This window comes from Oncorhynchus kisutch, linkage group LG20, assembly GCF_002021735.2.
Source record: "Oncorhynchus kisutch isolate 150728-3 linkage group LG20, Okis_V2, whole genome shotgun sequence".
NCBI classification, from domain to species: Eukaryota; Metazoa; Chordata; class Actinopteri; order Salmoniformes; family Salmonidae; genus Oncorhynchus; species Oncorhynchus kisutch.
In genome coordinates, this window is record NC_034193.2 from 20498562 (window position 1) to 20525263 (window position 26702).

General features: G+C 42.2%; 1 protein-coding gene across 1 annotated transcript in view; it reads left to right on the forward strand.

Annotated features, from left to right (window-relative positions):
• Positions 1-6389: 6389 nt before the first annotated feature.
• itga3b (integrin, alpha 3b) overlaps positions 6390-26702 on the forward strand; it is a 52620-nt gene continuing 32307 nt past the window's right edge. Inside the window, exon 1 of the mRNA XM_020453238.2 lies at positions 6390-6797. Coding sequence (XP_020308827.1) covers positions 6622-6797 — 176 coding nt within the window. The 5' untranslated portion in view covers positions 6390-6621. The remainder of the gene's footprint in view (positions 6798-26702) is intronic.

Below are 26702 nucleotides of genomic sequence, written 5' to 3' on the forward strand. Positions count from 1 at the left end.
AGTCCCAAAAAGAGGGCCAATTATCATCAAATTCTATCTTTTGGGAGGGGCAGAAAACAGTTTTCAACCAGGGATTGAGTTGTGAGTCTGCTGTAGAGCTCATCACTAATTGGTAGAGGGCCATAGACTCAATGCAGACACATCTTTCTAGCTGATTTACACGCTGTAGATATGTTGCGCTTTGTGAGCTCTGACTGTTTCATCCTAACTTCGTTGGTGCCGACGTGGATAACAATATCCCGACACTCTCTACACTCGCCAATTTTAGCCGTAGCCATCAACATCTTCAGATTAGCCTTTACGTCGGTAGCCCTGCCCCCTGGTAAACAGTGTATGATAGCTGGATGATTCTTTATCAGTCTAATGTTGCGTGGGTAATTGAGTCGCCAATGACTAAGGGTTTTCAATTTGTCAGAGCTAATGGTGGAAAGCTTCGGCGGCTCAGACCCCGTGATGTGTAGAGGAGAGACCTGAGAAGGCTCAGCCTCTGACTCCGATTCGTTGCTTCATCGGGATAACCGGTTGACAGTTTCTGTCGGCTGAATGAGCGACACCGGTTGAGTATGCCGACAGCATTTTTTTCTAGAAGCCTTGAGAAAATTGTCCGGCTGCGGTGACTGTGCGGGGGGGATTTATGCTACTATCTGTACTTACTGGTGGCACAGACGCTGTTTCATCCTTTCCTACACTTAAATTGCTCTTGCCTAACGATTGCATCTGGAGCTGTGCTTCCAACACGGCTATCCTCACCATGAGGCGATAGTTCTCCTGTATATGATGAATACAGCGACTGCAATTAGATGGCATAGTGTTACTGTTACTACTTAGCTTCGGCTGGTGGAGGTCCTGTAGAACCATATCCAGATAAAGCATCTGGGCTGAAAAAGTTGAATGGAAAAAGTTGAATGAGGAAAAAACTAAGACATTGGTAAATGTTTTAAAAGTAAAAACCGAAGAGTTTGGTAGATAGCCAAGTAGTAATAAACAGCACAACAGCACTGAGACAAGTCCGGAAGTTGAGGGCAGGGCAAAAAGGTGAATCTGGCTCCGAGAGGGTGACGTCTGTTTCCAGATCTGTCGGGGAAGCAGAGTTGACTAAAGCACTACAGTCTCAATGAGTGGGCTGGACAGATACGCGTACTATATTAATATCTGCTATCGCATGTTCACAATCAGGAAGTCCTGATACCATCCCACCCACCCATCCACCCTCCACTCCCTTTGAAAGTACTGTATGTCTCCCAGAGAAGACTTTGTGCAGTCATTTGGGACTGGAACTGAGACAACCACAAACCAAATTCGAAACAAAAGTGGAAAACATTTAACCTATTTAATTGGACAGATATTACAATAAAGTGGTAAACAGAGAAATAATGTGATGGAAGACGAGTTCTTGTTTTTCCGGAATATGGGAATGGAGGGAAAACAGAAAAACTGGGAGATAAATGTGTTAGTTGTGGTCTGGGGTAGAGGGTATCTAGGGGTAGGTGGCAGTTGATTTAGGCCCTTTGTCCGGAAGTTCACAGAAACTGCTGTTGGCTTTCATTTGGGTCTGGGGAGCACACATGTAAATCAAACCAAATAAACATGTATTTGTCACAATCCCAGTTTACAGCAGGTATAAAAGGTGCAGCAAAATGCTTATGTGCTAGCTCCCTCAACAATGCAGTGCATTAGTCAATAACAATAATAACAATAAAAAGAGTCAAGTAAAAAGTAACAAATAATAGAAGTAATAAGAAAGGTAGTATGCATAGTGATAATGGACTGTATTATACTGTATTTACAAATATAAAGTGGGTAGTGACTTGATTACGCAGTGGAATTAATACTATATACAAGAACAGCAGCGTTGAGTGTGTGTAAGTGTGTGTGTGTGTGTGTGTGTGTGTGTTTGTGTATGAGAGAGTTATAACTGCATGTGGGTGCTTGGGTGTATTTATGGGTGGTTTGTGTATGTTTGTGTACGTTTGTGTGTAAGGGTTGGATGTCTGGGTAGTCAGTGCAAATACAGTGCAGATAGTCTCTAAGGTACAATAATCTCTAAGGTGCAGGTCTGTGCAGAGAGACAGCCAGGGTTGGCTGTTCAGCAGTCTTAGTACCCTAACTGGTCTGTGACTAGACCAGACCCGATTGGACCTGAGTGACAAAAAAAGTAAATATTATATAGGCTATGCAGAGCCGTGGTCGGGTCCATATGGGTTTATCAGCTGTAGTTACATAGAACCGATGACAATCAAACAGGACCCGACCCGGACAAGTTAGCATTTCAGACCTTCACCCGATAGGGACTGGGTCGGATCTCGGGTATATTGAGTTGACCTGTGAAGGTATCTAGTGTACAGGAGGGGGCTGAGAACACACCTCTGGGGAGCCCCCGTGTTGAGGTCAGCATGGCGGAGTAGTGGGTCCAGGGTGTCAGGTGAGGTGGAGCTGCTGTGGTCCTTGACCAGCCTCTTGAAGCACTACAGGGCAATAGTCATTTAGGCCAGTTACCTTAGTTTGTTTGGGTACAGGGACAATGTTGGAGATCTTGAATCAGGGAGAGGTTGAATATGTCCTTTGACACTCCAGCCAGCTGGTGTGCACATGCTCTGAGGATGCGGCTGAGGATACAGTCTGGGCCGGCTGCTTTGCGAGTATTCACGTTGGCCACAGAGATCGAGAGTTCACAGTCCTCTAGAGCAGAGGAGGCCCTCGTAGGAGGATCGGTGTTGATTACCTCGAAGCGAGCATAGAAAGTGTTTGGCTCATCTGGGAGAGAGGCCTCAGTTTTCGCTGCACAGCTGGTTTTCCCTTTGTAGTCCGTTATGGTTTGTAGTCCTTACCACGTGTCTCAAAATGGAGCCGTTGAAATGCGATTCCACTTTGTACCCTGTACTGTATTTTTGTGTCTTTTCTTGATTTCTGGAGGTCGTAGCTGATCTTTTTGTATTCCTCCATATCCCCAGAAATCTCACCGGATTTAAATGCATTGGTCCACATGCTCAGTTTTATGCGGATGTTGCTATTTACACACGGTTGGGATCTTACTGAAAAGATCTTACTACGGGTACTTCCTGCTTTAATTTCTGCATGTAAGCTGGTAGAAGCAGGATGGAGGCGTGGTCTGATTTATCAAAGGGGGCGAGGGCTTTGTATCCGTCTCGGAATGGAGAATAACAATGATCCAGGGTATTTTTCCCGCGAGTGAGGCAGGAGATGTGTTGGTGGAATTTTTCTCATATATCCTTTGTTAAAGTCCCCAGCCATATCAGATGCAGCATCAGGATATGTGGTCTCCAGTTTGTATAATGTCCTGAGCAATTCCTTGAGTGGCAGCGTGGTGTTGGCCTGGGGGGGATGTACACAGCTGAGATACAAACTGATGTAAATTCTCTCTGGAAATAATGGGGTCGGCATTCATCGTGATGTATTCATGTAGCGTGTCTATTCTCGTTTAGTTATCTCAAATTCCTTTTAAGAGATCAACTCAGGTCTCACACGGACGTCTGTCTTGAAGCGAGTCAGAGAGGTCAAGAGTTGTAGTCTTTGTTTACATTATTGCATGGATCTGTTCAACATCACTGCTGTACAAGATGCATTCGTGATAATGCAGCATCAGGTTGTTGACACTTTATACACAGGCGTGTTATGCACTCACCTTTGGGTTAAATGCTATTTACTGGACCTTGTGAGATAACTTGAGAACAAGTAGAGAGATCACTATGAATAAAGCTATCTATGTCTATATTTACTCAAATAAATTTTAGACAGACGTTAAAGAAAATAATGCATGTGACAATGTTTAAACCATGTTAACCATGTTATATATATGCAGGCTGTATCACAACCGGCCGTGATTGGGAGTCCCATAGGGCGGCGCACAATTGGCCCAGCGTCGTGCGGGTTTGGCCAGTGTAGGTCGTCATTGTAAATAATAATTTGTTCTTAACTGACTTGCCTAGTTAAATAAAGGTTAAATAAATAAAATAAAATAAATGTGCCACTGTCAACCAAATGGCATGTCCATTTATGGACCTACAGTACAAGTTATATGAGAGATCCATAATATCAGCACCTCTGAACAGAAATATAGACGCAACATGTAAAGTGTTGGTCCCAGGTTTCATGAGCTGAAATAAAAGATCCCAGAAATTTGCCATATGCTCAAAAGGCTTATTTCTCTCACATTTTGTGTCCACCTTTCTTTACATCCCTGTTAGTGAGTATTTCTCCTTTGCCAAGATAATCCATCCACCTGGCAAGTGTGGCATATCAAGAAGCTGATTAAACAGCATGATCATTACACAGGTGCACCTTGTGCTGGGGACAATACAAGGTCACTCTAAAATGTACAGATTTGTCACACAACACAATGCCACAGATGTCTCAAGTTTTGAGAGAGCGTGCAATTGGCATGCTGACTGCAGGAATGTCCACCAGAGCTGTTGACAGAGAATTAAATATTCATTTCTCTAGCAAAAGCTGCTTCCAACGTTGTTTTAGAGAATTTGGCAGTATGTCCAACCGTCCATTTGTTATTCTTATCTCTTAGTTTTTTAGGGATTTTCTTAAAACTGCATTGTTGATTAAGGGCTTGTAAGTAAGCATTTCACTGTTGTATTCGGCGTATGTGACAAATCATTTTTGCTTGATTTGATTTGACAGCCGCAGATCATGTGTATGGCGTTGTGTGGGCTAGAGGTTTGCTGATATCAATGTTTTGAACAGAGTGCCCCATGGTGGCAGTGGGGTTATGGTATGAGCAGGCATAAGCTACAGACAATGAATGCAATTGCATTTTATCGATAGCACTTTGAATGCACAGAGATACCATGACACGATCCGGAGGCCCATAGTCGTGTCATTCATCTGCCGCATCACCTCATGTTTCAGCATGATAATGCATGGCCCCATGTCGCAAGGATCTGTACACAATTCCTGGAAGCTGAAAATGTCCCAGTTCTTCCATGGCCTGCATACTCACCAGACATGTCACCCATTGAGCATGTGTGGGATGCTCTGGATCGACGTGTACGACAGCGTATTCCAGTTCCCGCCAATATCCAGAAATTTGCACAGCCATTGAAGAGAAGTGAGACAACAATCCACAGGCCACAATTAACAGCCCGATCAACTCTATGAGAAGGAAATGTGTCGCGCTGCATGAGGCAAATGGTTGTCACACCAGATACTGACTGGTTTAACAACAAATGCCTATCTGTATTCCCAGTCATGTGAAATCCATAGATTAGGGCCTAATGAATTTATTTAAATTAACTGATTTCCTTATATGAACTGTAACTCAGTTCAATCTTAGAAATTATTGTATGTTATATGTATATATTTTTGTTCAGTATAAGTGACAACAATTTATTGGTTCACATTGGAATGTAAACTGAACTGTTATCTCCAAAGTCATTATTTATTTGAGGAGGAAAGAGGGGTTTCACCTAGAGCTACAAAACTGCCAGAAAGCAGAAATGGAATTCAGCAGTTAAGTGGGTCAGTGATACAGGATCTGAACCAGGAGTCATCCGACAAAATGGCAGATATCTTGAGGGATCACATATTGCCTTGCGGTCACAATGTCACCATCGTCAGGGAGGGTGATGGAGTATGGGTCTCAGGTCAGGGTGGTCTCCCGGACTCCCTCCAGTACTCTTTGGCTCCAAGAAGAGAGTCAAAAGAAGAAGAATTGGGGGGGGTTGGGGGAAACAAGTTAGCAGGCTGGGGAGTGAATGTGGAGGGTGGCTCTTATCAGGGCATTCATGTGAGGTCAGGCGATGCCAATCAGTTGGCCTGGAAGAGGAGAGTCAGGAGCGAGGTCCGGCTCTTATGAGGCTGGCTCCCACAAACATGAATTAGAGACCAGTTGAGAGCTCTCTCAGTTCAGAATGACCTCCAGTTAGATAAGGCTACTCCAGCACAACAATGAGCAATGAGTCATGGGAAATAGACTGGCCAAACTCTTCTGGGATTATGCTGCACGTATTTGTTTATCACATGGAATAAATCTAATTCAACCTGTGTAGAGAAATAAAAAGTGTGTGTGACATCTAATTACCAAACATTAGAGAAATATCAATAGCATATTTACTGATATGTCCAGAGCTCGGTATGTTTGAAAGTTGGGCAAATGCATATGGTAAAGTCAAGTATTGTGTGTGTGCGCGCGCTCGCGTGCGCGTGTGTGCGATAGAAAGAGAGTCCCTGCTGTGAATTTACACAACTAATTGCATAAAGTGCATTGTCATTATCAAAGTGCTGTGCACTGCAGTACCAACATATTCTATCAAGCCAATAATTAATTCCACTGACCACTCACTGAAAGCTTCCAACCTACCGTAAAGAACTGGTGAAAGTGCTTAGGCGACAGGTTTGAATTCTGTCCGTGTAGGCTACTTGTTCAAATGGGTGTGGAGGAGCGGACAAGCGAGAGGGGAGGGAGGAGAGGCAGACATCGACACCTAGGCAGTGGCAGTTATATCCACAAGACGAGAGGGGATAGACGTTTCTCAATGGAGTGCGTATTTTGAACCATAGCCTGTACAAGGACCTCAGAGTGGAAAAAATATTTTGCAATCCGGCGTTGATCGTGCAGCTGCGGGAAGGGAAAATTGCGCGCAAGGAATAAACATGGCCCCAAGTCTATATCTCCACGGGGCCTTGGCTGTGTTTTGTGTGACTCTAACCTGCAATGGATTTAATATAGACTCACGGTTTCCAGTTATCAAAGAAGGGAAAACCAAGGGCAGTTTCTTTGGATTTGCTGTTGCCTTACACAAACAGACGGAAGGGTCCACGAAATACCTGTGAGTATCCGGTGCACCTCCTATGCAACTGTTCTATCCTCTTCAGGCGCCATAAATTGTGGCGTTCCACTGATAATTCGATTTGGATAGGTACATTTTGTTTAGAAACGACATAAAAGGAAAACGAGCTACTTAGAAGTTCCATCTGTTCTTGCTCTTTAAAACACCTTTCTTCCTTTCATGTGCACGTCTTTAATGTCGGAAAGGTTCCAAGTTATTTGAAACTTCAATAGTTTTTGATGTAGAGCCTGTTTAGATTAGCCCACTTTATGAAGTTCACTAGAACACCTGTCCAAAATAAGCGGGTATTGGCCCCGTTTATTTTGTTTTATATTCTGCTGGCTGCAATCTCATAATTCAGTACAATTTCAACATGTCAGACACCTGTCCGAACTCGGGAACCAGCGATCCTATACTTTCATTCAAGAGCTTCTTATTTGGTCAATCGTACAAAATGCTTAATTGATATAAACATACATAGCATATAATCTAATATAACAGGGTTAAAAGAAACATAGGCTATAACATAGACTTCAGTGACCATAGCCTACTGTAGGCTGTCCTTGCTTGCGTGTACGCAATTCATGAAATACGGTCCGCCAATATCGCTACACCTTTTTGTACGGATAAAGTGTAGCCAACACCTGTATCCAGAAAATATTTAGGCAACCCCCCGAGAAGAAGCATACATTTATAGTGTAGGCCGACATTACGATCACTCACAGTCTTTTCCACGTTTCCTCAACTTTCTTTAATTTCAGTTAAATTGTTCTCTCTAGTTAGTAAGTGTGAGAGAAACAATGCCTGTGGTTAAAAACAGAACGTGCTGCTCAACGAATAAGGCTTTGTCCCATTATGATAATATGAATGGTCTTAAATTGATGATGTTGTCCCTCGTTGGCTGTCATGACAATCCATACCCGCCATTCTACACAATGGTTATTACAACGCTGTAAAATGTTAATAATAATAAACATGGCACTGATTTATGTACCCTGATCTCAACAAGAGATTATAAACGATAAACAACTGCAGAGCTGTTGAATAAGATCAGTACTTAAATGCTTGTTACTTATTGAGTGGGCTGTGTTTTATAGCCGCAGGCAGATACTTCACGCTCATAGGGGGCACAGGGGCACGTGCCCCCTCAGATTTGTCATGTTCAAAAATAAATGCAAATAATAATAATTGGGTTGTTTCTCTGTAATTCTACTAGCCACCTAGCAATTCTATGAAGTTGGCTTTAGCTAGCCCAGATAGGTTCCCAATCTCCCAACCTCATAACTAGCTACCAAGAAGCCATTTCAGGCTATCAATGTAAGGGATTTCCTCCTCTTCTTCCGAAGAGGAGAGGTGAAAAGGATCAGAGGACCAATATGCGGCGTGGTAAGTGCCCATGGTTCTTTTAATATGTAAACTTACTCATGAACAACTGATACAACAAAACAAGAAACGTGTGAAACCCTAAACAGCCCTATCTGGTGCAAAACACAAAGACAGGAACAATCACCCACAAACACACAGTGACACCCAGGCTACCTAAGTATGATTCTCAATCAGAGACAACTAATGACACCTGCCTCTGATTGAGAACCATACTAGGCCGAAACATAGAAAACCCCAAATCATAGAAAATCAAACATAGACTGCCCACCCAACTCACGCCCTGACCATACTAACTAAATACAAAACACAGGAAATAAAGGTCAGAATGTGACAATCAATCAAGTTACAGTAGCTAGCTTGTCTGACTATCTTAGCTTGTAGGCCTGCTGCCAAGGTTGGCAGACTTGAAAAGCAAGCAATAACTAAATGTACTGAAAAAGACTCACATTCCTTTCAATTTTTGACCCAGTTTGATAAAAAAAAACACCAGTCAGGAGGATACAGACAGCTCAAGAGGTATGCTTAGATATGCAGAAGAAAATACATGTATATATATATTTGTTAACCAAGAATTCAGCACACTGATTATGGCTGTTTCAGATGTTTGAAAAATGCTTCATTCTCCAATGTACGGACAAGGTAGCAGCTACTCTTCCTGCCCTCAGGCCCCTACTCCACCACTATTGCATATCTACAGTACAAAATCCATGTGTACGTGTGTGTATAGTGAGTATGTTATCGTGTGTGTGTGTGTGCATGTGTTTGTTCATATGTTTGTGGTGCATTTTTATCTGTTTTTTATATCTAATTTTACTGCTTGCATCGGTTACTTGATGTGGAATAGAGTTCCATGTATTCATGGCTCTATGGAGTACTGTGCGCCTTCCATAGTCTGTTCTGGACTTGAGGACTGTGAAGAGACCTCTTGTGGCATGTCTTGTGGGGTATGCATTGGTGTCCGAGCTGTGTGCCAGTAGTTCAAACAGACAGCTCGGTGCATTCAACGCGTCAATACCTCTCATAAAGTAGTGATGAAGTCAATCTCTCCTCCACTTTGAGCCAGGAGAGATTGACATGGATATTATTAATATTAGGTCTCTGTGAACATCTATGGCCAGTCGTGCTGCCCTGTTCTGAGCCAATTGCAATTTTGCTAAGTCCCTTTTTGTGGCACCTGACCACACGACTGAACAGTAGTCTAGGTGCGACAAAACTAGGGCCTGTAAGACCTGCCCTGTTGATAGTGCTGTTAAGAAAGTAGAGCAGTGCTTTATTATGGACAGACTTCTCCCCATCTTAGCTACTGTTGTATCAATATGTTTTGTCCATGACAGTTTACAATCCATGGTTACTCCAAGCAGTTTAGTCACCTTAACTTCCTCAATTTGCATATTATTTAAAATAAAATTTTATTGGTTACATACACGTGTTTAGCAGATGTTATTGTGGGTGTAGCGAAATTCTTGTTTTTCTAGCTCCGACAGTGCAGTAATATCTAACAACTAATATCTAGCAATTTCACAGCATATAGCAAATACGCACAAATCTAAGTAAAGGAATGGAATTGAGAATATATAAATATATGGACGAGCAATGTCAGAGCGGCATAGACTAAAGATACAGTAGAATAGCATAGAATACAGTATATACATATGAGATCAGTAATGCAAGATATGTAAACATTATTAAAGTGACTAGTGTTCCATTTATTAAAGTGGCCAGTGACTTCAAGTCTATGTATATAGGCAGCAGCCTTTAATGTGCTAGTGATGGCTATTTAACAGTCTAAGGGCCTTGAGATAGAAGCTGTTTTTCAGTCTCTTGGTCCCAGCTTTGATGCACCTGTACTGATCTCACCTCTGGATGATAGCGGGGTGAACAGGCAGTGGCTCGGGTGGTTGTTGTCCTTGATAATCTTTTTGGCCTTCCTGTGACATCGGGTGCTGTAGGTGTCCTGGAGGGCACGTTGTTTGCCCCTGGTGATGCGTTGGGCAGACAACACTACCCTCTGGAGAGCCCTGCGGTTGGGGGTGGTGCAGTTGCCGTACCAGGCGGTGATACAGCCCGACAGGATGTTCTCAATTGTGCATCTATAAAAGATTGTGAAGGTTTTAGGTGCCAAGCCAAATTTCATCAGCCACATGAGGTTGAAGAGGCGCTGTTGCTGTCTGTGTGGGTGGACCTTTTCAGTTTGTCAGTGATGTCAGTGATGTATTATCCGAGGAACTTGAAGCTTTCGACCTTCTCCACTGCAGTCCCATCGATGTGAATGGGGGGGTGCTCCCTCTGCTGTTTCCTGAAGTCCATAATTATCTCTTTTGTTTTGTTGACGTTGAGTGAGAGGTTATTTTCCTAGCACCACACTCCCAGAGCCCTCACCTCCTCCCTGTAGGCTGTCTCATCATTGTTGGTAATCAAGCCTACTACTGTTGTGTCTTCTGCAAACTTGATGATTGCATTGGAGGCGTGCTTGGTTTCTCCTCCACTTTGAGCCAGTCATGGGTGAACAGGGAGTACAGGAGAGGGCTGAGCATGTACCCTTGTGGGGCCCCAGTGTTGAGGATCAATGAAGTGGAGGTTGTTACCCACCTTCACCAAACTGGGAGCTGCCCGTTAGGAAGTCCAGGATCCAGTTGCACAGGGCGGGATTCAGACCCAGGTCCTCGAACTTAATGATGAGCTTGGAGGGTACTATCGTGTTGAATGCTGAGCTATAGGCAATGAACAGCATTCTTACATAGGTATTCCTCTTGTCCAGATGGGATAGGGCAGTGTGCAGTGTGATGGCGATTGCATCGTCTGTGGATCTATTGGGGTGGTAAGAAAATTGTAGTGGGTCTAGGGTGACAGGTAAGGTAGAGGTGATATGATCCTTGACTAGTCTCTCAAAGCACTTCATGATGACAGAAGTGAATGCTACAGGGCAATAGTCATTCAGTTCAGTTATCTTTGCTTTCTTAGGTACAGGAACAATGGTGGCCATTTTGAAGCATGTGGGGACAGCAGACTGGGATAGGGAGAGATTGAATATATCTGTAAACACACCAGCCAGCTGGTCTGCGCATGATCTGAGGACGCAGCTAGGGATACCTTCTGGGCCGGCAGCCTTGCGATGGTTAACACGCTTAAATGTCTTACTCACGTCGGCCATGGAGAAGGAGAGCCCATAGTTCTTGGTATCGGGCCACTTCGGTCGTTGGCACTGTGTTATCCTCAAAGCTGATGGAGAAGGTGTTTAGCTTGTCCGGAAGCAAGACGTCAGTGTCTGCGACATGGCTGGTTTTCCCTTTGCAGTCAATTTATTACAAGGTTTAGTTGAGGTTTAGGGTTTAGTAAATTATTTGTCCAAATAAAATGGTTTTAGTTTTAGAAATATTTAGAACTAACTTATTCCTTGCCACCCACTCTGAAACTAACTGCAGCTCTTTGTTAAGTGTTGCAATCATTTCAGTCGCTATAGTAGCTGACATGTATAGTGCTGAGTCATCTGCGTACATAGACACACGGGCTTTCCTCATGTCATTAGTAAAGATTGAAAAATGTAAGGGGCCTAGACAGCTGCCCTGGGGAATTCCTGATTTTACCTGGATTATGTTGGAGAGGCTTCCGTTAAAGAACAGACTCTGTGTTCTGTTAGACAGGTAACTCTTTATCCACAATATAGCAGGGGGGGGGGGGTGTAACAGCATAACACAAATACGTTTTTCCAGCAAACACACATTTTTCCAAAGGTTTACTAAGGATTGATAACAGGCTGATTGGTCGGCTATTTGAGCCAGTAAAGGGGGCTTTACTATTCTTAGGTAGGGGAATGACTTTTGCTTCCCTCCGAGCCTGGGGGCACATACCTCCTAATAGGCTTAAATTGAAAATTTGGCAAATAGGAATGGCAATATCGTCTGCTATTATCCTCAGTAATTTTCTATCTAAGTTGTCAGACCCCGGTGGCTTGTCATTGTTGATAGACAACAACGTTTTTTTTCACCTCTTCCACACTCACTTTACGGAATTCAAAATTACAATGCTTGTCTTTCATAATTTGGTCATATATACTTGGATGCGTAGTGTTAGCGTTTGTTGTTGGCATGTTATGCCTAAGTTTGCACTTCAGCCACGCTCAAGGTACTAAACGATATCATAACCGCCATCGATAAAAGACAGTACTGTGCAGCCGTCTTCATCGACCTGGCCAAGGCTTTTGACTCTGTCAATCACCATATTCTTATCGGCAGACTCAGTAGCCTCGGTTTTTCTAATGACTGCCTTGCCTGGTTCACCAACTACTTTGCAGACAGAGTTCAGTGTGTCAAATCGGAGGGCATGTTGTCCGGTCCTCTGGCAATCTTTATGGCGGTGCCACAGGGTCCAATTCTCAGGCCGACTCTTTTCTCTGTATATATCAATGATGTTGCTCTTGCTGCGGGCGATTCCCTGATCCACCTCTACGCAGACAACACCATTCTGTATACCTCTGGCCCTTCCTTGGACACTGTGCTATCTAACCTCCAAACGAGCTTCAATGCCATACAACACTCCTTCCGTGGCCTCCAACTGCTCTTAAACGCTAGTAAAACCAAATGCATGCTTTTCAAGCGCTCGTTGCCTGCACCCGTACACCCGACTAGCATCACCACCCTGGATGGTTCCGACCTAGAATATGTGGACATCTATAAGTACCTAGGTGTCTGGCTAGACTGTAAACTCTCCTTCCAGACTCATATCAAACATCTCCAATCCAAAATCAAATCTAGAATCAGCTTTCTATTTCGCAACAAAGCCTCCTTCACTCACGCCGCCAAACTTACTCTAGTAAAACTGACTATCCTACCGATCCTCGACTTCGGCGATGTCATCTACAAAATGGCTTCCAATAATCTACTCAGCAAACTGGATGCAGTTTATCGCAGTGCCATCCGCTTTGTTACTAAAGCACCTTACACCACCCACCACTGCGACCTGTATGCTCTAGTCGGCTGGCCCTCGCCACATATTCGTCGCCAGACCCACTGGCTCCAGGTCATCTACAAGTCCATGCTAGGTAAAGCTCCGCCTTATCTCAGTTCACTGGTCACGATGGCAACACCCACCCATAGCACGCGCTCCAGCAGGTGTATCTCACTGATCATCCCTAAAGCCAATACCTCATTTGGCCGCCTTTCCTTCCAGTTCTCTGCTGCCTGTGACTGGAACGCATTGCAAAAATCGTTGAAGTTGGAGACTTTTATCTCCCTCACCAACTTTAAACATCTGCTATCTGAGCAGCTAACCGATCGCTGCAGCTGTACATAGTCCATCGGTAAATAGCACACCCAATTTACCTACCTCATCCCCACACTCTTTTTATTTATTTACTTTTCTGCTCTTTTGCACACCAGTATTTCTACCTGCACATGATCATCTGATCATTTATCACTCCAGTGTTAATCTGCTAAATTGTAATTATTCACCTACCTCCTCATGCCTTTTGCACACAATGTATATAGACTATTTTTTTCTTTTTTTTCTTTTTTTCTACTGTGTTATTGACTTGTTTATTGTTTACTCCATGTGTAACTCTGTGTTGCTGTCTGTTCACACTGCTATGCTTTGTCTTGGCCAGGTCGCAGTTGTAAATGAGAACTTGTTCTCAACTAGCCTACCTGATTAAATAAAGGTGAAATAAAATACAAAATTAAAAAATCTTGCCAATTAAAAAATCATTAAAGTAGTTGGCAAAATCAGTTGGTTTTGTGATGAATGAACCATCTGATTCAATGAATGACGGAGCTGAGTTTGCCTTTTTCCTCAAAATTTTATTTAAGGTGCTCCAACGCTTTTTACTATCATTTTTTATTTAATTTATCTTTGTTTTATAGTGTAGTATCTTCTTCCTTTTATTCAGTTTATTGACATAATTTCTCAATTTGCAGTACGTTTGCCAATCGGTTGTGCAGCCAGACTTATATGTCATTCCCTTTGCCTCATCCCTCGCAACCATACAATTATTCAATTCCTCACCAATCCGCAGGGATTGAACAGTTTTTACAGTAATTTCCTGAATGGGTGCATGCTTATTAGTAACTGGAATAAGCAATTTCATAAATGTGTCAAGTGGACCATCTGTTTGCTCCTCATTACACACCATTACTTTGTGCCCCTTCAGATTTGTTTGTGGTGCATGAAGCCCCCGGCTGCAGGTGAAACAGGTGTGGCCAGGTGATCTGTGTTACAGCCTGCAGCATGTCTGTGTGGTGAGTGCACTGAAGGTCCTAAAAGGCATCTATGCCGAAGAAAATGTATCCTCAAGGGTTTAACTTATAATGGCACAAGGAAAAGCAACTATTGATTTTCAGTTGGAATACCATACCATTCCTCTCACACACAAACACGTTTTCCTTTGCTTATGTTCTCTTAAGTATGCTTTATATGCATTGGAGTTTCTCGGTCTTGAACATGTACATTGCCTTCAGAAAGTATTCACACCCCATTACTTTTTCCACATTTTGTTGTATTACAGCCGGACTTAAAAATATAGATTTTTTTTTTGGTCACTGGCCTACACACAATTACCCATAATGTCAAAGTGTTCTAGAAATGTCTTGTCTACAAATTTTTACAAATTAATTGAAAATGAAAAGCTGAAATGTCTTGAGTCAATAAGTATTCAACCTCTTCGCTAAGGGAAGCCTATAAAAGTTCAGGATTTGCTTAACAAGTCACATAATAAGTTGCATGGACTCACTCTGTGTGCAATAATAGTGTTTAACATGATTTCTGAATGACTACCTCATCTCTGTACATCAGACATACACTTATCTGTGAGGTCCTTCAGTCAAGCAGTGAATTTCAAACACAGATTCAACCACAAAGACCAGGAGGTTTTCCAATGCCTTGCAAAGAATGGCACCTATTGGTAGATGGGTACAAATAAAAAAGGCGACATTGAATATCCTTTTGATCATGGAGAAGTTATTAATAACACTACAAAGATACAGGTGTCCTTCCTAACTCAGTTGCCGTAGGGGAAGGAAACCACTCAGGGATTTCACCATGAGGCCAATGATGACTTTAACAGTTAAATGGCTGAGATAGGAGAAAACGGAGGATGAATCAACAACATTGTAGTTAAAAGAAGGAAGCCTGTACAGAATAAAAATGTTCCAAAACATGCATCCTGTTTGCAACAAGGAACTAACGTAATACTGCAAAAAAATGTTGCAAAGCAATTAGTGTTATGTGTTTGGAGAAAATCCAATACAACACATTACTGAGTATCACTCTCCATATTTTCAAGCATCGTGGTGGCTGCATCATGTTATGGGTATGCTTGTAATTGTTAAGGACTGGGGAGTTTTTCTGGAGAAAAAATACATGTAATGGAGCTAAAGGAAACCTTGTTCAGTCTGCTTTCCATCACACAAGATAAGATGAATTCACCATTCAGCAGGAAACCTAAAACACAAGTCCAAATCAACACTGGAGTTGCATACCAAGAAGACAGTGAATGTTCGTGAGTAGCCAAGTTACAATTTTGACTTAATTCTTCTTGAAAATCCCTGGTAAGACCTGAAAATGGTTGTCTAGCATTGATCAACAACCAATTTGACAAAGCTTGAATAATTTTGAAAAGAATAATGGGAAATGTTGCACAATCCAGGTGTGGAAAGCTCTTAGAGACTTACCCACAAAGACTCAGAGCTGTAATCGCTGCCTAAGCTGCTTCTATAAAGTACTGACTCAGGGGTGGGAGTATACTTATGTAAATTAGATTTGAATTAATTTTCAACACATTTCCTAACATTTCTAAAAACCTTTTTTCACTTGGTCATTATTGGGTAATGTGTAGATGGGTGAGAGAATTTGTATTTATTTAATAAATTTTAAATTCAGGCTGTAACACAACAAAATGTGGAATAAGTAAGTGTATGAATACTTTCTGAAGGCACTGTGCCTTCGACACACACTGTGGTTCGACACACATTACTTTCCACATATGCCCAGACCATTTCACTCAACTGAGACCATGGTTTGTGTTTTGCAATACAGTGTTCATTGGCCTTGGCCAGTAACCAATGCATGTATGTTGTTATTTCCGAAGTGCTAGTATGGAGTAATTTACACAAGAAAAAGTAAGAAATAATTAGCAATTGAAATAGCATCAGCCTTCAGACGGTTCCTTTTTCATTCATTTCATTAGGATGTTTTTGCCTGTTTGAATTGGTGGTTGCTTGCTTCTGTAGGCAAGTTTAACTTGCTCTCTCCTAACAGCTACCTATTGGAGGCTCTAATAGATCTCCCTCCGAACAGCAAACACTGTCCTTATGTGTGCTCTTTGAAGAACCCTAGACTACCTCAGTTGTATTTAGGACTTCCTCTTGCCAATTAAACTGGCCATATCATTCTGCAGCATCCACGAGAAGTTTAGTTCTTTTGATCTCTTGAGTTTTGTTTTGTGCTCGTCGTAATTGCTAGTAATTTCTTGCGTGCACTAAGCAGGAAAGAGAATTGTAAACCAAACCCTGCACTTCCTGTGAGCTAACAGTGGAAGCGCAGAATTGGGAATTGATGACTCCTGCCTTCGTCCGAGTAAGCCTCCGCCTGTCTGTCATGTGCTCTAAGTGGTGGATTGATATGTTCAACTGAGAGTTCGTTCTTGGTCAGTCAATGCAATGGGATGGTTGCGTCCTGCTGACACCAGATCGATGCACCGTCTTTGCTCTGTCCCCTGAGGGATGGTGTCATCGTCCAGAAGCTGCAACATAAGAAGGGGACCATATGGCCATGGTAATGAGGCTGGAGGCCTGTGGGACTTGGTGACAAGGACCCTGTTTGGGAGCTGTAACAGATTTATCAGTATAGAGGAGCAGAAGGAGTGGAAGACCCTTCAGCCAAAATGTCAACAATGGTTTCACCTTAGTGAAGTATTATTTACACTCTTAGCTTAACTCCTTACCTTCAAAAGAGCCCATCCCACTGAAGTCATGATAGATTTATAACAATGCATAAATAAACTAGAATATGTTGTGTAAGTATGTCAGATGAAATATCAGTCTTAATTCTATGCCATTCATGCAAATAATGTGAACCAGCATGCTTTTGTAACATAGTATAACGTATTGGGGCGGCAGGGTAGCCTAGTGGTTAGAGCGTTGGACTAGTAACCGAAAGGTTGCAAGTTTGAATCCCCGAGCTGACAAGGTACAAATCTGTCGTTCTGCCCCTGAACAGGCAGTTAACCCACTGTTCCTAGGCCGTCATTGAAAATAAGAATTTGTTCTTAACTGACTTGCCTAGTAAAATAAAGGTAAAATTATTATTATATATTTTTTTTACTGTAGGATAAGTTAATTTGGCATGTTTTTGGGACAATTCTGAAGAGACACAAGAATGTTTAAGTTAGGGGGATTTCAATGTCCTGTCTGTTCCATCTCTGTGTTGTTAGGGCTTCACAGTATGGGTCTGTCTAGTGTCACCACACTAAGGGCTGAGCACAAAGTTGTTTATTACACACATTTCCCCATTACTAGAGAGAGAGAGAGAGAGAGAGGGAGAGAGAGAGAGAGAGAGAAGGAGAGTGAATATGTGAAAATGTGTAAGGGCTTAATAAACCAACCAATCACGACATGTATAACATTTAAAGTGGGCATTTGTGTATGTATGTCAGGTCAAGGATTAAAGGGTTTCGAGACAGTTTGTCTCATGCAATGGAAAAGAGCTGAGATGGTTTAAAGCAGTGCTCACCAACATTTTCTGAGCTGGGATCACCTTCTTAGTCAGGTTAGGGTTAGGGTTAGGTTTAAAATCACATTAATTAAAAAAAAGATACATTGTAGAAATAGGCGGGTTTATGACTTTGTGGCTGTGGTAACTAGTAACGACTCAGCGGAGAGCATCACCGTTGGACCATCCCTCACCTCATCCCCCTTCGCTAATACTGACCAAAAAGGGGAAACCGTCTTCGAGCTGATGGCGAAACTCGAGTCACACCGCACTATTTCTGGGTCATGTAGAAATTCATGTTGTTACTCCTATGACCAGAGGAAGTTAAATATTCCTCACTATTAGAAACTGCAGTGCTGGTTGCAGCGCGAGTGGAGAAGCGCATTTCATAACAGTGTTGAATACAAAATGTTGACAGTGCTGAATAAAAACTTAAACATAAACTCACTCATAAAACAGCAGCTCTTTGCTGTATACGTTGACAGTTTCTCTCTAGTCATGGTTTTAGACGTTTTGAAATCACAGTATCAACTTACTTTGCTATGTGCTAGAAGGAAGCTGCGGAGTGCAGACACGGTGATCTGAGCAATCCGATTGGCTAACGGTAGGCCTATACTGTAGGTGCACTTGATTTGCTCTCCAGGCACGCCAAGTAGGCGGAATTTGTTTCTTCAGACACATGAAACGGTTCAAAATGGGCACACTTCGACCTACCCGGCGTGCAGGGCAGCTGAAACAAGTGCACCTACAGCTAACAGTGCGAGACAACAAAAAAAGAAGGAACGCAAGGCTTTATCGCTGTTGTTTTTATATACATTTTTTGTGAGCGACTAGGAATGCCTTGGAGTTGCCAGTCGATCGCTTTCGACCATTTTGACCACTGGTTTAAAGAGAATATCATCATCCAGTTTGACTGATTCCAGGACAGTACTTAAACTCAAGTGAAGCAACGAGATTTGAGAGTTTCTCTGGCCATTGTGGAGAAGCTTGATGGCAATAGAGAAAACCCAGACCCCCCCCCCCCCCAAGACAAGATCTGGTGCCTGGATAGCGTTGCACGTTCCTCACACAGTACCTGTACCTGTCTGAAGCTAAATATGGCACTCTTCCCTGCACCCTCACCCCTCCCTTCCCATCACATTCACATCCACCACCCACTTCAAGGAGGGAGGAGGTAGCAGTGCTGTCAGCTGGTCTCTGATTGGCTCCTTTCAGGCCTCTGACCCATGGTATGCCTGGAATGTTTCACCCTTCCCTGTACACTCGACTTGCCAGGTTGCAGGTTGGGACATGGATGAAATGAGTTTGGGGGGAATTCACAATTCAGCAACTCTTGGATGTGTCTTCTATCTTCTGTCTTGTTCAACCTTCAACTGTAGACAGACAATCTTGTCTGTCACTTCTCAACCTAGATGAAGTTTATGAACCACAGCACTCCTAAATAGGCCAATCAATGGTCATAATGCCTCAAGTCTCCAAGGCTTTTAATCAGAGGGGAGAGGTGCAGTTTAGCCATCTCATCTCTGTCTGAGGGCCTTGGCCCCTGGCCATGAAAACTCTGCCTTTAATTTGATGGGGCCTTCCCCTATTTCTCTCCTCTCTTCACTGAGGTGTAAAGTACTGTAGATTGCTGTCAGACCTTTTATAGACAAACTGCAGGGTTTGCTAACAGATTTCCATGTTAGAAAAAGCATTGAGCTTCGGTTCAGTTCATTTCACTTACAGTACCTTCAGAAAGTGTTCATTCCCCTGGACCTTATCCACATTGTTGTGTTACAGCGTGAATTTAAAATGGATTATATTGAGATTTTTTAGTCACTGGCCTACACACAATACCCCATAATGTCTAAGCAGAATTGTGTTTTTAATTGTTTTTACAAATTAATAAAAAATGTAAAGCTGAGTCAATAAGTATTCAACCCCTTTGTTATGGCAAGCCTACATACGTTCAGGAGTAACAAGTCACATAACAAGTCACATAATAATAGTGTTTAACATAATTTTTTCATGACTACCTCATCTCTCCTACCCCACATATATCATGTCTTCAGAAAATATTCATACCCCTTGACTTATTCCACATTTTGTTGTGTTAAAGCTTGAATTCTAAATGGATTACATATATGTTTTTTTCTCACCCATCTACACACAATACCCCATAATGACTAAAGTGAAAACATGTTTTTAGAAATGTTTGTAAATGTATTGGTTGTCCAGCAATGATCAACAACTAGAGCTTGAAGAATTTCGAAAATAATAATTGGCAAATGTTGCACAATCCAGGTGTGGAAAGCTCTTAGAGACGTACCCAGAAAGACTCACAGCTGTAAAACGCTGCCACTGGTGCTTCTAAAAAGTATTGTCTCAGGGGTGTGAATACTTATGGAAATTTGCTATTTTCCGATTTCAGTAAATTCGTATTTAGATTTAGACATGTTTTCCTTTTTTTCATGATAGGCTATTGTGTGTAGATGGACGAGAGAGAGAAATCTATTCAATCCATTTTGAATTGATGCAGAATGTGGAGTAAGTCAGAGGGTATGAATACTTTCTGAAGGCACTGTGTGTCACCTCCCTCTCTCACTGTGCTCAGGCACTATGTAAAACAATATGAGGATGAATTGTTGTTCATTATACACAACTGCCTGGTCTACTTTTTTCCTTCCAATTCATTCTCTGCTGCCTGAGAACTGTAAAATATGGACTAACAAAATAATTAGTGCAGCAAAAATGTCCTTCTACATGGTAGACAAATGAAGAAGACGGGTTTGTTGGACTTGGCTGGGCTCCCAACATTTCTTCTCAGCGTTCTGGTTGTTGGGTTTGTCTTCAGAAGTAGGCCTTTCAAAGCACCAACGTCATGCCACAGTGACAAGACTGGCTGATAAGTGACGTGCTGCATGTGTCCATTAGGCCCACATACATGTATGACATGATATTCTATTCAGATCATGTTTGCTGTCAAATCTTTGTGACGGAAGTCATCTCAAGTTTTTTTTTCCTTCGTGAGAATTGCATCAAATATATTTATGAGTCACTGTAACTTACTCTTTATCCATGAAGTAATCTCTTGAAATAAGACCTTAATTGGAAGTCTCGGCAGCTGTGAGGTGTAAATGATGATTCTTTGATGCAGTTGAGGGGAAGTGGGATTTATTCATGTCAATAGTTGTCGTCGTCAGTGCATTAGCCTTCTATAACTTTGTCTCTCTCTGTTGTCTAACGTTGTAGTGCATTAGGATATTGGCTATTTCCAAGTAATCTTAAAAAAACACAGTAATGCTGAAAATGTATGGGATTTAAGCTACTTGATCTTGTAGCATTGAATCGACAGAATGATTTATAATTTTTCATTAGTTTAGAGTTTAGATTATGAGCAGTAATTATTAGCCTACACTCTTAGAAAAAAAGGTGCTATCTAGAACCTAAAAGGGCTGTCCCCATAAGGAGTACCCTTTGAAGAACCCTTCTTGGTTCCAAGTAGAACCAATGATTTATATGTACACAAAATGACTGATAGGGAGCGTTGTGTTGAAGCCACTGTGCCTCCATCTTGGCACTCCCTACTATTGCAAAAAATATTTTGTAACCTATAGAAATGCATTTATTATATTACAGACACCTTAATACTTTTAAATTATATTATGTTAGCTAAACATAAATACATTAATAAAAATGTATACAGTACCAGTCAAAAGTTTGGACACACCTACTCATTCAAGGGTTTTTCTTTAGTTTTACTATTTTCTACATTGTAGAATAACATCAAAACTATGAAATAACACATATGGAATCATGTAGTAACAAAAAAAATGTTAAACAAATCTAAATATATTTCATATTTTAGATTCTTCAAAGGAGCCACCCTTTGCCTTGACCTGTACATAGCACATCTGTAAATAGCCCATCCAACTACCTCATCCCCATACTGTAATTTATTTGATTTATTTAGCTCCTTTGCACCCCAGTATCTCTACTTGCACACTCATCTTCTGCACATATATAACTCCAGTGTTTAATTGATAGATTGTAATTATTTTGCCACAATGGCTTATTTATTGCCTTACCTCCCTTATCCTACCTCATTTGCACACACTGTATTTAGACTTTTTCTATTTTATTATTGACTGTATGTTTGTTTATTCCATGTGTAACTCTGTGTTGTTGTTTGTGTTGCACCGCTTTGCTTTATCTTGGCCAGGTCACAGTTGTAAATGAGAACTTGTTCATTAATGGTGAAATAAAAATACATAAAAAAAAGGCTGGTAATGGCTCACATCAACAGCATCCTCCCGTACACCCTAGACCCACTCCAATTCGCATACCGCCCCAACAGATCCACAGATGACGCAATCTCAATCGCACTCCACACCGCCCTTTCCCACCTGGACAAAAGGAACACCTATGTGAGAATGCTGTTATTCGACTAGAGCTCAGCGTTCAACACCATAGAGCCCACAAAGCTCATCACTAAGCTAAGGACTTTGGGACTAAACACCTCCCTCTGCAACTGGATCCTGGATTTCCTGACGGGCCACCCCCAGTTGGTAATAGTAGGCAACAACACGTCTGCCACGCTGATCCTTAACACTGGGGCCCCTCAGGGGTGTGTACTTAGTCCCCACCTGTACTCCATGTTCACCCAAGACCGCGTGGTTAAACACGACTCCAACACCATCATTAAGTTTGCTGACGACACAACAGTTGCCTGATCAACGACGAGACGGCCTATAGGGAGGAGGTCAGAGAATTGTCAGTGTGGTGCCAGGACAACAACCTCTCCCTCAATGTGAGCAAGACAAAGGAGCTGATCGTGGACTACAGGAAAAGTCGGGCCGAACGTACCCCAATTAACATTGACGGGGCTGTAGTGGAGTAGTAGTTTCAAGATCCTTGGTGTCAACATCACCAATGAACTATCATGGTCCAAACATACCAAGACAGTCATGAAGAGGGCATGACAAAACCTTTTCCACCTCAGGAGACTGAAAAGATTTGGCATGTGCCCCCAGATCTTCAAAAGGTTCTACAGCTGCACCATCTAGAGCACCCTGACCAGTTGCATCACCGCCTGGTATGGCAACTGCTTGGAATCTGACTGTAAGGCGCTACAGAGGGTAGTGCGTACAGCCCAGTACATCACTTGGGCCAAGCTTCCTGCCATCCAGGACCTATATAATAGGCGGTGTCAGAGGAAAGCCCATAGAAGAGAATTTTCTAGAAGTCTAGGACCAAAAGGCTCCTCATCAGCTTCTACCCACAAGCCAATTAATCAAATCGCCACCAGACTATTTACATTGACTCCCCTCCCTTTTGTATACTGCTGCTACTCGCTATTTATTATCTATGCATAGTCACTTCACAAATGACCTCAACTAACCTTGAGGTACTAACCTGTACCCCCGCACACTGACTCGGTACCGGTGCCCCCTGTATATAGCCTCGTTATTGTTATTCTTATTGTGTTACTTTTGATTCTTATTTTTTACATGAGTCTATTTGGTAAATATTTCTTAACTCTTCTTTAACTGCACTGTTGGTTAAGGGCTTGTAAGTAAGAATTTCACGGTAAAGTCTACACTTGTTGTATTCGGCGCATGTGACAAATAACGGTTGCTTTGATTTGATTTGAAATCCCTGCAATGAGTAGATGTGTCCAAACTTTTGACTGGTACTGTATATTTTTAAGAACATTCCTTAAAGTATATTTTTTTGAGATAACTAATGTTACTGTCCCCACTACACCCCCCCCCCAAAAATACTTAAATACATTTAATTGAAATACTGTAGAATTCCATTCATTCCTATGGAGGAATGCTCCTACTAGGTTATGCCAATATGGCCGACAGGTGGCTTCAAAGTGTCTCAATGGCCAATACATAACATCATCAATCCAGGGTTTATATACAGTACATCACTGGGTTCAAACCTTTTGGTTCTAGGTAGAACCCTTTTGAGTTCTATGTAGAACACGTTACACAGAGGGTTCTACATGGGACCCAAAAGAGTTCTACTTGGATCTAAAAAGGGTTCTACCTGGAACTAAAAAGGGTTCTCCTATGGGGACAGCTGAAGAACCCTTTTGGAACCCTTTTTTCTAAGTGTACACCTGTCTGAAAAGGATGTGTCATGTGTCTGAAGTATTATGAGTCAGGGGTTATCTACCAATGGATGTGCTTCTTGTACAGCTGTAGTATCTTCATTTGAGCCAGTTTGCTACCACAGTAGGAAAATAATCCTGCAGCAACAGGAAATATGAATTATTATGTGGATTATAATTAATGGACATTTTTGTAGGGGTTGCTACATTTGTATTAAAATAAAAACTTTCTTAAACCTCAAATACACTACAAGATCTGTACACTGTGATTAGTTTAGACAGTATCTCATAATGGAACAAGAATTATCTCTGTTTATGCTGGGTCAAATTTGCTGTAGGCCTATTTATTTTCACTTCCTTGCTATTTCATTGGGTTTCTGAGTGTATTATGACTATCCAACGCAATGAACAATAATCATAATGGCATTTACGATCCGTATCAAGTTGCTTAGAGATAGCATGGCATCCCTCAGTGTGTGGAGCATTAGAATGAATGACTTTCTAATAACATGTTATAATGAATGAACCCCAGCTGGTCATTGAACCCCAGCTGGCCCCCCCGCACTATCACCCAGTATCTCTACCATTGAGAATCCCTCTAGAGGGGCTTTCACTCGGGACTACCTGCAGAGACGACTCTGCTTCTACCCTACAAACACGGGAACACATCCTTTGTCCCCTCTCTGGTTGTATAAACAGGTTTTAAAAAAGCATAGAGTTACCACTTGCCATGGTGCCGTAGGCCCCTAATGGGGTATATGTGGTCGCCAAGGGAGCAACATGCTGTCTTTCACTCTGCATGTCATTCTTCATCTCAGGAAGGGTAATGTGATATGGATGGAGAGATCCGTTTACACTTGGCATGTCTCTCTGCACCTCTCTCTCTCTACATGGTACAGTTGGGAGATACTGTAGTTTGGCTATGTATGAGACGACCAGTCTGGTGGTTGCCCTTTTAATGAACACAAACAAGCTGTGTCAATGTGTCTCGTGTTGAACAGTGCACAGTATCCGTAGGTTACGTGCCGTCTTGATTTCAATGCTTTTCTGCAGTTATTCTTGCTAGTTGAGAACAGAACTTGAGACGCTTTCAAATGTAACTATTGTGATAGGTTAGTAGGCTACATTACATTTTTCCCGTGACAAAAACTTTGCGGTCTTCAAGTATCATACAAAGAACACAACGAAACAATCCATTCTATCCGCACAGTCAAAGCACAACGACCATTTCCAATAGCCAAACACGCTAACATGGCGTTAGCCAGGTGCAAACAGCCTTTAAATAACCCCCTGAGCCGTCCCACCTCTATCCCTCCATCATGGCTAAACTCTGTGGTCAAGACAGGTTTGATCAACTCAGGGTTAACTTGCTGGAAATTCCACTATGTGAAACCTCATGGCTTTCTGGGGGCAGTGAGGGAGGTGGAAGTGGCTGCTCCTGGTTTGCTCAACGTGGGCCACGGATTTTGCGGCCTTGTAAAGATTTGAGACCTTGAGGCCAATGATCTCCCAGGTCAACCCAGAAACACATGTCCAGACTTAAGACTTGCAGCTGTGGGGGTTCTAGTCAGGGGACCAAGGTACAGTGCATGGTTGGGGTATGAATCAAACAATGTTTTTTCTGAGGTTCCCTTGGGGAAAATAAAGTTATTCTAAGTCAATAGATCAGTGTTATGCATTTATAGTGGTAGGGTAGGGATTAGGGAACCCCCCCAATGGTCACCCTGTGACATCACTCAGTCTGGTAAAGCACTTACGTGTGAGGCATAGTGGAGTGAGGTGTTCCAGTGCTTTAAGGGCCAAACCATTGATGTCAATGGAATTCAGTCCCTGCTTAAACCACATTCAGTGCCTGTTGTCAGGCCATTGTCACATTTGACTGTTACAGTAAAGCGTACGTTGTGCATTATGATAGAGTGAACAACCACACTCTATTTATTTCACAGGCTCCAAATGAGAGTTTGCTCTCCCGTCACTGTTAGACCAATGACACGCTCAGCGGGCCGGTATAAACCGGATGCGTGCGGTTTTCACAGGAAATGGAAAGAGACTGTGACGCGGCATCCGCTTTTGGACTTTAAGAAGGTGGCACCAATTAAAAATGAATATACAGTACCAGTCTAAAGTTTGGACACACCTACTCATTCAAGGGTTTTTCTTTACTTTTTTTTACTATTTTCTACATTGTAGAATAATAGTGAAGACATAAACACTATGAAATAACACATATAGAATCATGTAGTAACCAAAAATGTGTTAAAACAAATCAAAATATATTTTATATTTGAGATTCTTCAAAGTAGCTACCCTTTGCCTTGATGAAAGCTTTGCACACGCTTAGCATTCTCTCAGCCAGCTTCATGAGGAATGCTTTTCCAACAATCCCAAACCATCTCAATTGGTTTGAGGTCGGGTGATTGTGGAGGCCAGGTCATCTGATGCGGCCCCATATCACTCTCCTTATTGATCAAATGGCCCTTACACAGCCTGAAAAAAGTGAAAAGAAAAGTGAAAAAATGTTCAGTTCCGGTCTACTTAACAGGGTCGGTCTCCCATAGACATCAATGCAATAGCAGCTGGGTCTGGTCTACTGACTTTCAGTGAACCAGAAAAAAACAGTGTGTGTGTGCATTCTTACATCCCTGTGTGTGTGTTCATGTGCGTGTGTGTTTGTGTGTGAGTGTGTGTGTGCGTGCGTGCGTGCGTGTGTGTTTGTGTGT